Source organism: Megascapheus bottae, unplaced genomic scaffold (genome assembly GCF_031878675.1).
Source record: "Megascapheus bottae isolate mThoBot1 unplaced genomic scaffold, mThoBot2.hap1 HAP1_SCAFFOLD_245, whole genome shotgun sequence".
Taxonomy (NCBI): domain Eukaryota; kingdom Metazoa; phylum Chordata; class Mammalia; order Rodentia; family Geomyidae; genus Megascapheus; species Megascapheus bottae.
In genome coordinates this window covers 142,849-154,983 of record NW_028327431.1, presented here as the reverse complement: position 1 = coordinate 154,983, position 12,135 = coordinate 142,849, and the positions used below count along the sequence as shown (strand labels likewise).

At 62.6% G+C, this 12,135-nt stretch overlaps 1 protein-coding gene across 1 annotated transcript in view; it reads right to left on the bottom strand.

Moving 5' to 3' along the window:
* Positions 1-6,776, bottom strand: part of LOC150039863 (polypeptide N-acetylgalactosaminyltransferase 17-like) — a gene marked incomplete at its 3' end in the record, with an annotated part of 37,799 nt that extends 31,023 nt beyond the window's left edge. Inside the window, exon 1 of the mRNA XM_090327556.1 lies at positions 6,488-6,776. Coding sequence (XP_090183682.1) covers positions 6,488-6,722 — 235 coding nt within the window. The remainder of the gene's footprint in view (positions 1-6,487) is intronic.
* Between the last annotated feature and the right edge of the window lie 5,359 nt (positions 6,777-12,135).

Genomic DNA, 12,135 nt, shown 5'->3' with positions numbered 1-12,135 from the left:
GGAGGAGGAGGAGCAGGAAGGGGGGGGAGGAGAGGGAGGGGGAAGAAGAGAGCTTGCATCTTTTGGTCACGTAATTCCCCACAGGATCACTTTTTCTGATATTAGACCTAAGTTCCTCACACAGAGCTGTCCATGCTGACGTTTGAAACCTTTGAAAGCAACCTCCAAATCTGCCTCCTCCCCAGTTCAAAAACGACTTCTGGGGAGAGCGTGGAGTGAAAGCCAGGCCTGAGGCCCTCGACATACCATGCAGACCCGTGGTGGCTGCAGCCAAGGGTGAGGGCTGCAAACAGTAACACACAAGCTCGGTCTTCAAGCTGTGGGTACCTCTAGATACAGCCTTGTGTGGCAGAACTGTGGCCGCTTTAAGTTGCGACTCTCTCCGGATGAGTCGATGTAGGCCAGAGGCGTTCTCGTTCTCTGAGGGGTGGCAGGGAAGTTGGGAGGAGCCTGGTGTCTGCGGCGCGGCTCCCGCTGGCCCCCAGAGACCCAGCCCTCCACCCGGCCACCCCCATCTGCCTGAGCCATCCACCTGCCAAGATGCCATTGCTTCTCCCCCAACCTCTTCAGACCAGCTGTGCTTGTTATTATAATTACATAATTCCATCAAATTACACAAATTGATCACAATATGTGAGAAAGGGAAGCGTGACTGCTTTAGGGAAAGCCAAGCAGAACGTCTTGGAACAGCAGAAAAGAGAAATGGGGCTGGGAGGGGTGGGGGAGACACTGTAACTAGAGGTGAACAAGACTGAACTCTGGCCAGGGCGCTGAGGTCCACGCCTGTAATCCCAGTCGTATGAGATCACAATAAACCACGGGAGAAACAAGTACCTCAGCCACAAAACCAGTAAGACACCCAGAAGCCACAAAACCACCAGCTGAGGAACCCACTGGAAAGCTGGGCGTGGGCTGCGCGTGGTGGCAGACACCTGTCATCCAGGCCCCAGGAGGCCGGGGCTGAGGATCAGAGTCGGAGGCCAGAGCAGGCAACACGGAAACGCTAAGTCAGAAACCAAGGACACAAACCAGCTGGGTCCAAACACAGGTAGCCTAAAAATTCACCCTTCCTGCAGATGAGAATCCAAAACCAGCAGAGCCCGGGGTTGGAGGACACTGAAGCTCTGCCTGGAGCCAACATCTCCAGGGCCTACCCCCAACCCCTGAGCACCCCAGTTCTCAGCGCTGAGGCCACCACTAAACTGTGGCTGGGAATCTGCCACAGCCACCAAGGAAGCAGGGCACAAAAGATGAGGGGCCCCCTCTCAACCAGTGGTCAGACGCAGTGGTGCACGCCTGCCACCCCAGAGACACAGAGAAGCATAAGGAGGATCACCATCCAGGCTGGGCTGGCATAAAGTGAGACCCTACCTGAGAAACGACCGGACAAAAGGCCTGGGGGCAGGGCTCAGGCAGCAGCACGGTGAGAGGCCCTGAGTTCCACCCCCAGGAAATGAGGAGAGACTGGCAAAAGGGGAAAGATCCAGCAGACAAGGAGACACAGATGATGGGAGGAAACACCACCCGCCCACATTCTGGGGGTTCTGAGAAGCAAAGACAGCGGTGACCACAGACAGCAGTCGCCTCTCCCGAGGGCCTGGGGGAGTCCAGGTAACCGAGGAAGGCAACGCCCCACACACACCTGGAGGAGAGTGGCACAGGGGACCAGACACTCCCCAGGGGCCAGGGGACAGTGGCTACCAGACACCAGACGCCTGACAACCAGATGCCAGACACCAGGCAGCCAGACACCAGACAACAGACCAACCAGAGGCCAGACTCCAGAAACCAGACAACAGACCAGACGACCAGATGCCAGACACCAGACAACAGACCAGACAATCAGACTGACCAGATGCCAGACACCAGGCAGCCAGACACCAGACAACAGACCAACCAGATGCCAGACTCCAGAAACCAGACAACAGACCAGACTGACCAGATGCCAGACACCAGACAACAGACCAGACAATCAGACTGACCAGATGCCAGACACCAGACAATAGACCAGACGACCAGACCAGACCAACCAGATGCCAGACACCAGACAATAGACCAGACAACCAGACTGACCAGACGCCAGACACCAGACAATAGACCAAAAGACCAGACCAGACCGACCAGATGCCAGACACCAGACAACAGACCAGACAATCAGACTGACCAGATGCCAGACACCAGACAATAGACCAGATGACCAGACAATCAGACTGACCAGATGCCAGACACCAGACAATAGACCAGACAACAGACCAGACAATCAGACTGACCAGACGCCAGACACCAGACAATAGACCAGACGACCAAACAAGACTGACCAGATGCCAGACACCAGACGCCTGACAACCAAATGCCAAATACCAGGCAGCCAGACACCAGACAACAGACCAGATGACCAGACCAACCAGATGCCAGACACCAGACGCCTGACAACCAAATGCCAAATACCAGGCAGCCAGACACCAGACAACAGACCAGATGACCAGACCAACCAGATGCCAGACACCAGACAACAGACCAGACGACCAGACCAACCAGACGCCAGACACCAAATGACCAGACACCAGATGGCTGGGACTCTCCCCAAAGGGCCACAGAAGAGGGCCCGGCACCTCTGGCCCAGACCCCAGCGCCCAGCCCCACTGGAGCCTGCCTTTCCTTCGGGCAGGGAGCAGTGGGGGAGACGGGAGGCCAGGGCCTGCCCAGGGCCAGTAACCAGGTAAGGAAACCACACTTGCACCCACACTGAGCTGTCATTTTCTCCTCTGACGGCTTTGTGTGTAGTCATTCACAAAGATTCTGGAGCGTTCCTGAATGTCTATATCTAGCTTAAAAAGGAAAAGAAGCCAGGCACAGTGGTTCACGCCTCTAATTCCAGCTACTCAGGAAGCTAAAATCTGAGGATCAAGGTTCAAAGCCAGCCCGGGCACAAAAGACTGTGAGACTCTTATCTCCAATGAACCTCTAGAAAATGGGAAGTGGGGCTGTAGGATAGGGTGGTAGCCTTGAGCTGAAGAGCTCAGGGGCAATGCCTAGGCCCAGAGTTCAAGTCCCATAATCTGCCAAAAAAAAAAAAAATCAAAAACAAAAAACACTACTGAAGAGATGATTTCTGAGGTTTATTTTTTTTGGGGGGGGGTTGGTCCTGGTCTCAAACTCAGGACCTGGGCACTGTCCCTGAGCTTTTCACCCAGGCCGGGCTCTCTACCGCATGAGCCACAGGTCCCACTTCTGGCTTTTTGGTGGCTAAATGGAGACAAGAATCTTATGGACTTCCCAGCCAAGCTGTCACTTCTTTTTTGTGCGTCATTGGGTTTAAACTCTGGGCCTGGGTATTATCCCTGAGCTCTTCTTCAGCTCAAGGATACCACCCTACCCCTGGAGCCAAAGCCCCACTTCTGGTTTTCTGGTGATTAGTTGAAGATAAGAATCTCACAGGCTTTTTAGTGCCCAGACTGGCTTTGAACCCAGATCCTCGGATCTCATCCTCCTGTAGCTAGGATGACAGGCTTGAGCCACTGAGCCTGGCCCCGAGCTGGCTTTGAATCCCAACCCTCAGACCTAGGCCTCCTGAAGATTGCTGGGCAAGCCATGGCGCCTGGCGGCCTCAACACCCAGCTACGTGTGTGCATGTTGGCCCCTGGCTCAAGGCTCTGGGATCAGCTTAATAGCAGGAAGACCAGGAGTCAGAAGGAAAGAAAAAGCAAAGTAGATTTTAGGACAACTTTGGCAAATTAGCAAAGTTTTTAACATCATTAGGGAAGCCCTAAATATTTTCCCAAGCTCTGTTTCCATCTTCTGAATGCATTTCCGTAATTGCACTGAAGGAAATCGGGGGCTTTGGCACACACACAACCGTCTGGGTGATTTAAAATGCAGAGGCTCTGAAGAGCCTGCCAGTCCTTCCACCACGCTCGGCAAGTCTGGGGTGGCGACTCCAGCCCAGGAGCTGGAATAAAGACACGGCTGCTATTTAGTTGTTTGTAAACGCAAACACTCAGGGTTTCCAGGCCAGCTCAGCGTGTAGCTGCTGCCGGATCCTCGGAAGACAGCTGCTTCCAGCCAGGGCCAGGCCCAGCCTAGCCCAGCCCAGCCCAGCCCCAGCCCTTGTGCCGTGGCTACTGCTGACCTATGCAAGTTGCTAAATCAGGCGTGTGTTCTGAGCCGGGAGTGCCAGGCGAGCACCAAGGGCGCCAGGGACGAGACGGCGATGAGGAGAGGGCCAGGCGGAGGGGACCAGAGGAGCTTCAGTCAGTCCCTGCACTTGTGACCTCCACAACAGGGTCCTAGGATGTCAGGATGAACTGAGGCTACAAGTCCAGAGCACCAGCCGGTACCAGAGCTCTCGATCCCAGCACAGGGAGGCAGAGCTGGGAGGGATCAGCTGGGTGTGGGCGCTGCTGTGTGCAGGGTGCTCTGCTGCACGGGGCCGGGCCAAACACAGTGCTACTCGGTTTCACCTCCATGTCCAAGGACACAGCGCTGGGGACAGGCTGTGCAGCCCGCACGGTGAGGGGGTGTGGGGAGACCCGGGGCCTTGAGACCAGGACCAAACGCCTCGGAGTGGTAGGCTATACGCTCGCAAGCTGTAAGCATCTCAATTATGCTACCTGAGCTTTAAATCCCGCCACCAGCGTGTGAGGAAAGTGGAACTGATATGAAGTTAATTAAAAGGCTTTGCTTCTATTTGCCAGGAAAGGAGCCTGGAAAACCCAGAGCACTGACGGGGGAGAGGTGGGGTGGCCTCTGCTCCGAGCCCCCTGCTCACCTTTCCAAGACAGGAAGACCCCTGCATGTGAGGAGCTTCTGAGGTGGGCTCATTCCTGTCCACAGGCCCTCCATGCTTCCTCCTTCCCGCCCCGTTCACTGTGGGCCATTTTGACTGCTGGTTCTTCCACAGTGTAATGCTGGGCCCTGCACTTGCCAAGTAGGCACTCTACCACTTGAACCATGTTCCCCATCCTTTTTGCCCCCCCCCAAGCCTTTTACAAGGGCCCCACACAGCATGTGGCAAAGAGCAGGACCCTGGCTCCCTTCAGGGCTGTCTGTCTGTGGTGGCTGGCTCTCCTAAGGACACTGGCTCTGCCCTCTCTGCCCTGCCCTCCTCCCTCCCCCACCCTGGATTCCTCTTCCACGGGTTCTGGCTGGAAACAGAGTCACACTCCACCTGTTTCTCTTTTTCTTCTTCATGGAATGAGAGAAGCCACGCAGCTTTCTGTGACAGTGACAGAGCAGCCCCATGGCTGAGTGACCACTGAAGGACAGCACGGGGTGAAAGTGTTTGTAAAGGGACGCACAGACCCAGGACAGCAGAGGAGTCTCTCTGGTGAGCTGTGCCAGTCCTGGGCCTGGAATTGGGTCTGGGTGCTGCCCCTGCGCTTTGGCCTTTCAGGCAGCTGCGCAGCCACTTGCGTTGCAGCTCCACATCTAGATTGCTGCCTGGGCTGGCTTTGAACCCAGATTCCCAGATCTCAGCCTCCGGAGCAGCTAGGACCACAGCCATGAGCCACCGCACCACCTACACCTATAACGTACATGTTAACGGAGTTTGATTTTCTTCTGTGGTACTGTTTTTAGACTTTTCCAAATTTTCTATGAGTTTCTTTTGTGCTAAAATAAGAACATTAAAGGGTATTCATAGCGCCGTGGCTTTTACACTAAAATAAGAACATGACAGTGTATCCCTCGCACGTGCATTGAACGAGGGGACACTGGTACTTCCTCAAGCACCCGAAAGGCTCCTTTCCTCAAGGAGGGAGAGGGGACCACCAGAGGGAGGGGTCACAGGGGAAGAAGACCACTGGAAAGAGGGGCCATGGGGGGAGGGGACCACAGGGCAGGGGACAGAAGGAGAGAAGCTTCCAGAGAGAATCTGCGGAGGAGTCTTCCTCACTCCAGGTGTCTAAGGCGCCCTGTGCAGCCCCAAAGGAGGCAGACGTGGCAGCCTGGCCTGTGGCTGGCCAGCAGCGGGACCGGGACAGCGCAGTGGTCAGCTCTGAGCAAGTCCCCAGCCCCTCAGGGCGGCCGCACCACGGGCAGCCATTAAGCAAACGGTGTCCCTGGCTGGGCTGGGCCAGGGCTCACCGGAGGCTGGGAGCTGAGTGGCGTGGGGAGCAGTCAGCCCGGGCACGTGCGCCCCTGACCCCCCCCCCATCTCCACACGGAGCTGTGGCGGCTCCAGGGGGTCGAGCGCCAGTCCTGAGGGGCGGGGGGGGGCCCAGATCACACCCAGGCCCCACACCGGTGTGCGTGACGGGTGTCCCCTTGCCAGCTCCGCTCCCCCCTCCCCAGGGAGGACGACCACCGCTGCTCACCCCGCACACGGGCGCGCTCCGGTGCCCGCTCCGGTGCCCGCCGGCCAGCCAGGCTGCGGCCTCGCCCTGGGGAGCGCGGGGCGGGCGGAGAGCCGGCCTGGCTCCGGGCAGCCAGGGGTCCCGGGCCCCGCCGCGTCCGCCCCGCGTCCGCCCCCCGCCCCCCCTCCGCTCACCGTTGAGCTGCCGGTACACGATGTCCTCGAGCAGCGACAGGCGCCGCAGCACGGCGTCCTGGACGGGGCGGGCGGGCGCGCTGAGGTTGGCGGCCTCGGCGCGCGGCCGGAGCTCGTGGAAGGCGTCCCCGCCGCGCACGGCGATGGGCCGGCAGCGGGCCAGGAACAGCACGAAGCCGGCCACGGCCGCCAGGTTCAGCACCAGCAGCACCTTCACCCGCCTCAGCGAAGCCATCAAACAGCCCCGGCGCCGCCGCCCCGCGCCCGCCCGGGCTCCGAGACGCTGGCGCGCCGGGAAGCGGGGGTCCGGGGCGCGCGGGCGGCTGCGGGCGGCGCGGCTCGCGGCGGGGCCCGGCCCGGTCCTCCGCCGCCCGGCACCGCGCGCGCGGCCGGAGGCTCAGCCGCGGACGCGCTCCCCGGGCCCGGCGCCTTTGTGCGGCCGCTCCGCCCGCTCCATGGCGCGGGGCCCGCGCCCGGGCCGCCCGCGGTCTCGCTCGGGTCGGGACTCGGGGTGGGGCGCGGCCGCGGGGGCCGGCGGGGCCCGGCGCGCTGCTCTCCGAACCCGCCGCGCGCGCCGAGTCCCGAACCCGCGCCGCCAGCCCCGGGCGGCCGCCGCGAGCCGGAAGGAGGGGCGGAGCCTCCGGAGCCTCCGCGGGAGGGGCGGCGAGGGCGGGAGCGGGGGTGGCGGGAGGCGCGCGACCCCGCCGGGCGCCGTGACGCGGGCGCTGCGGCACCGCCGGCCCCGCGGCTCCGGGCGTCAGGAGCGGACGCGCAGGTGGCGGGGTGGGCGGGGCTACGCGGGGGCGGAGCTGGGCGGGGCGGGGCTCCCGGAGCTACGAGGGGCGGGGCGAGCGGGGCGGGGCTGCCCGAGCTACGAGGGGCGGGGCTACGATGGACGGGGGCGGGGCTGCCCGAGCTACCAGGGGCGGGGCTACAATGGACGGGGGCGGGGCTGGCGGAGCTGCGAGGGGCGGGCGAGGAGGGACGCGGGACCCTGCGCGGCTGGGCCTGGCTCCGGGTTCCGGGCTGCGGGGCTCCGGGGGCTCCGGCCCCGAGGCGCGCAGGCGCCGTCGCGGCGGGCTGGGGCCCGGGGTTCTCTGCAGCCCCGAGCGCGCGCGGGTCGTCGCCACCCCAGCGGGCGGCGCTGACGCCCCGTGCGCGCTGCCCGCTCCGCGCTGCGTGGCGGGAGCGGCTGGAGGCAAAACCCGGCCCGGAGCCGCGGGGCCGCCGCGTCCTCCCGGCGGGGCGGGGCGGGGCGGCGCGGGCGCGGGTGCGGGCCTGGCCCTCCGCCGGGCGCGCTCGTTCTAAACGCCGCCGGCCGGGGCCCCGGGCCTCCCCGTCCACCTGCCGGCCAGCCGCGCCTCCCGACTGCGCCTGCGCGCCGGCGGACCGCCCGCGGCGGGACCCACGCCCCGCCCCGCCCCGCCTCCAGCCCCCGCCCCGACCCACGCCCGCTCCCCTCCACCCCACGGGGACCACGAGGACCAGGCCCCACGCCCGCTCCCCTCCACCCCACGAGAACCACGGGGACCACGAGGACCAGGCCCCACGCCCGCTCCCCTCCACCCCACGGGGACCACGAGGACCAGGCCCCACGCCCGCTCCCCTCCACCCCACGAGAACCACGGGGACCACGAGGACCAGGCCCCACGCCCGCTCCCCTCCACCCCACGGGGACCATGAGGACCACGAGGACCAGGCCCCACGCCCGCTCCCCTCCACCCCACGGGGACCATGAGGACCACGAGGACCAGGCCCCACGCCCGCTCCCCCCTTGGTTTGGCTCTGGTGTTGGTGGAGGGGGCGGGTTGGAAGCCAGCCCCGTCTGTCTTGAAGGAGATCATGACAGGAGCCTCACGCTGAAGGCCATCTGGAGATCCTGAAACTTTCACCTCGACGTGGAGCCGGCACCCACCCGAGACCGGCTCACCTGAGACCTGCCGGCGGGAGCTGGCTGGGAGCTGACCCGGAGCTGGCCCGGAGCTGGCCGGGAGCTGACCCGGAGCTGGCCAGGAGCTGACCTGGAGCTGGGCCAGAGCTGGCCGGGAGCTGGCCCGGAGCTGACCCGGAGCTGACCCGGAGCAGGCCGGGAGCTGACCCGGAGCTGGGCCAGAGCTGACCCGGAGCTGGCCGGGAGCTGACCCGGAGCTGACCCGGAGCTGGCCGGGAGCTGACCCGGAGCTGGCCGGGAGATGGCCGGAGCTGGCAGGGAGCTGGGCCAGAGCTGGCTGGGAGCTGACCCGGAGCTGGCCTGGAGCTGGCTGGGAGCTGGCCGGGAGCTGATCTGGAGCTGGCTGGGAGCTGGCCCGGAGCTGGCCCGGAGCTGGCCGGGAGCTGGGCCGGAGCTGGCTGGAGCTGGCCCGGAGCTGATCCGGAGCTGACCCAGAGCTGGCCGGGAGCTGACCCGGAGCTGGCCGGGAGCTGGGCCAGAGCTGACCTAGAGCTGGCCGGGAGCTGACCCAGAGCTGGCCGGGAGCTGGGCCAGAGCTGGCCAGGAGCTGGCCGGGAGCTGATCCAGAGCTGGCCCGGAGCTGGCCGGAGCTGACCGGGAGCTGATCCGGAGCTGGCCGGGAGCTGATCCAGAGCTGGCTGGGAGCTGGCCGGGAGCTGATCCAGAGCTGGCCCGGAGCTGGCTGGGAGCTGGCCTCTCAGAGGTCGAATGGACTGTGGGCCCACTCAGGACTGTGGACGTGCTGGATGGAAGGCGGCCAGCTGCTGGCTCCCTCCAGACCTCCTCCCTCCAGGTGCCGGCACGGGCTGGAAGCCACTGCTGGGGACTGAGTGCAAAACCTTGGCTGAGTCCTCCGTGGGGGTGGACAGCCCTCGCTGCACCCAGGACGCTAGCATCGTGCTCTGCTGAGCTTAGGGTCGATGAGGGGAGGCGAGGCTTTGTCCTGGGGAGGGAGATAGGTCCCTTATAAGACGGGGACCTTGCAGGGCCTTGCGTGTTAACTCCCTCCCGGCTACCTTTGCTGTTGTTTTTTCTGGCTCCTGCGTAGCTGGCATGGCAGGTGTGTGCCTTGTGCCCCTCCATCTTCTTTCTTTTGAGGTGGAGTCTCGGACTTTTGTCCAGGTTGGCTTCAAACCAGGAGCTTCCTGACCTGACCGCAGCCTTCCACATACATAAGCATGACAGGACACCTGGCCACACCAAGCTGGGAGGCTGAGAAGGGGCCCCTAAAATGTGTCAGCCAAGGTTGGCCCCAAACCTGGCCCTTTCTCAGCTTCCTGAGTAGATTGCAGGCACGAGCCCCCTTGGTGCCCAGACAAGGTCATTGTGAAGCTGCAACCAGGTCCGTGAGAAGATGCCAGAATGCAGGCACGATGGCCCCTTTATCCCCTGACCCATTGGTGTCTGCGCCAACCCTGTACCAAGGGGCTGGTGGGGCAGACCTGGCCCCAAGGGGCCAGATGACAGCACCTGGCAGTCCCCGGGGAAGGAAACAGGGCAGGGCCCGGCAGCCAGCCAGAGCCCACCGCTGGCTCCATACCCAGCCCCCTGTCCTACCCCACCTGTGGTCCTGTGTCTTGGGGAGCGCTGCCCGGCCCCGTCTGTACCCCTTTCCTCATCCTTCGTTCTGCTCGTTCACTCTACGTCCACCTGCCTGGAGATGGAGGCAGGATTTTGCTGTCTGGACACTGGCACCTTTTCTGAGGCTCAGAGGCAGAGGAGGAGGACAGGGAGGAGGGCATTCTGACCTCCTGAGGGTTCTCGGGGGGCTGTGGAATTAGCACCCCAGAACTCAACTCCAGCTGCATCAAACCAAAAGGTCCAAGAACCTAGTGACTCTGCTGGGTGCTGTTCGTGCACAGGGCTGCTGGGGGCTGGGGGGCTGGGGGCTGGGGGTTGGGAGCTGGAGACTGAGTCTGACATGCTTGTGGTGGGCTGTCTGCTCAGGCACCGGGCCACAGGCTTCCCACGAGCAGAGTGCTGCTTCTCTCTGGTCTTGGCGCCTTTGGCTACAAAGCCAGGTTCAGGGACCCAGTGGGTGATGAATGTCAGATCTGGGAGGCCTGCAGAGTGCAGGCAACATAGGGCAGCCTGCCGGCCTGGTCTGCTTAAAACAGCTGCTAACACACAGCCAGGGAGAGCCACAGCCAGACACCTCAGGACTAGACCTGGGAAAAGTGGAGACGGAAATCGCCCCTTCTCTCTCTCCTTCTCGCCTCCCTCCCTCCTTCCTTCCTTCCACAAGTAAGTATTAGAGCCCTGGGACAGGCCAGGAACCAAGCAGCATCTCCAGTAAGCACTTAGAGGAACCTGGCTGGTCCCCCCTCAGAGCCCAAGGCGCGGGAGGAAGAGCAATTATGCAAATGGTATGCAAATATCACATCTTTAGACAAGCGCAAGGCTTGTCTAAAGGAATGAAGTCTAGTTTTCAAGCTTCTCTGACGAAGCTATTTGAAGTTAATACACTTTGTCCCAACAGGGAACAAGACCCAGGAGACTGTAGATAGACAGACTGACGGGGACATGTACAGACAGATGCAGCCCTGGGACTGGCTGAGCTCTGGGGGCTCAGTCTGCACTGACCGGTGCAGGGTCTGCTGCAGCTCTGGACAGGGGCTGGTCTGGAGCCTGCGGCAGTGAGCCGAGGACTGCCCTGACACTGGGGTCAGGCCGGAAGTGGAGTCTGAGGGCCCAGCCTGCACTGGGGTGGACCTGGAGGCCCGGTCCTGGGGTCACTGTCCTGGAGCTTGGTGGGTTCCTCCTGACACTGAATTCCACCGGTCAGCCGAGCGCATGAGCCTTTGGCATCTGTCAGTCATTTGTCACCCACGGGGCATCTCTGCCCCCTGGATCTGGGGGCCTGGACAGAGGTGGGGTGACGAGGGAGGACAGACCGCGGTCTTCTCCAAAGCACCCCCTCCTCACCACTGCGCCATTTACCCATGCAAAAGGCGAACCCCTCACCTTGATCCTGGCGTTTGTGAAGGTGTTTGGGGCCCGGGCCAGGTTTCCAGAGGTTTCTAAGGGGGCTTAGCTGCATCAGCTCCATGAGCCACGCTGCCCATTGTCCTGTGGCTTTGGAGAAGGCACTGGAGTGGGAGCAGCAGGTAGAGGCCAAGGAGGGAGGGAGGGAGGGAGGGAGAGGGAGCCGTCCATCTTCCAAGTCCAAGGCCTCCAGGTGTAATCGAGCCAGCGCACCCCAGGCGCAGGGGATGCCCAGACAGAACAGCCACGTGCTGCTCTCGAAGCATCTGGAGATGGCGGCCCCTCTGGTTGGCTCGGACGAGGCCCCTGTCAAAGGTCACCCCGTGTCTCCACATCCCACCAATCCATAAAGAAGTTGGAGAGATGCCCCCAGACCCTGGACATGGCAGTGTGGCCAAGCCCCGGGTGAAGACCACCCCACCCGCCCCCGGCGGCAGCCATACTGCCCAGGCCTACCTGGAAGGGCACTGGACCCAGGGGCTGCCCACCTCCCCTCCCCCCACCCGCTCCTTCCTGGCTGTTTCCTTGAGTTGAACTGGTCTTTTAATTGGAGAACCTCTCATGGGCTTTCCTGCCCAGGCTGGCTTTGAACCATGATCCTCGGATCTCAGCCTCCTGAGTAGCTAGGACAGGCGAGAGCCCCCGGTGCCTGGTCGAATGTCTGCAAACGTTTAGTTCAATGTTTACTGTCGCGATGCTGCTCACACACATA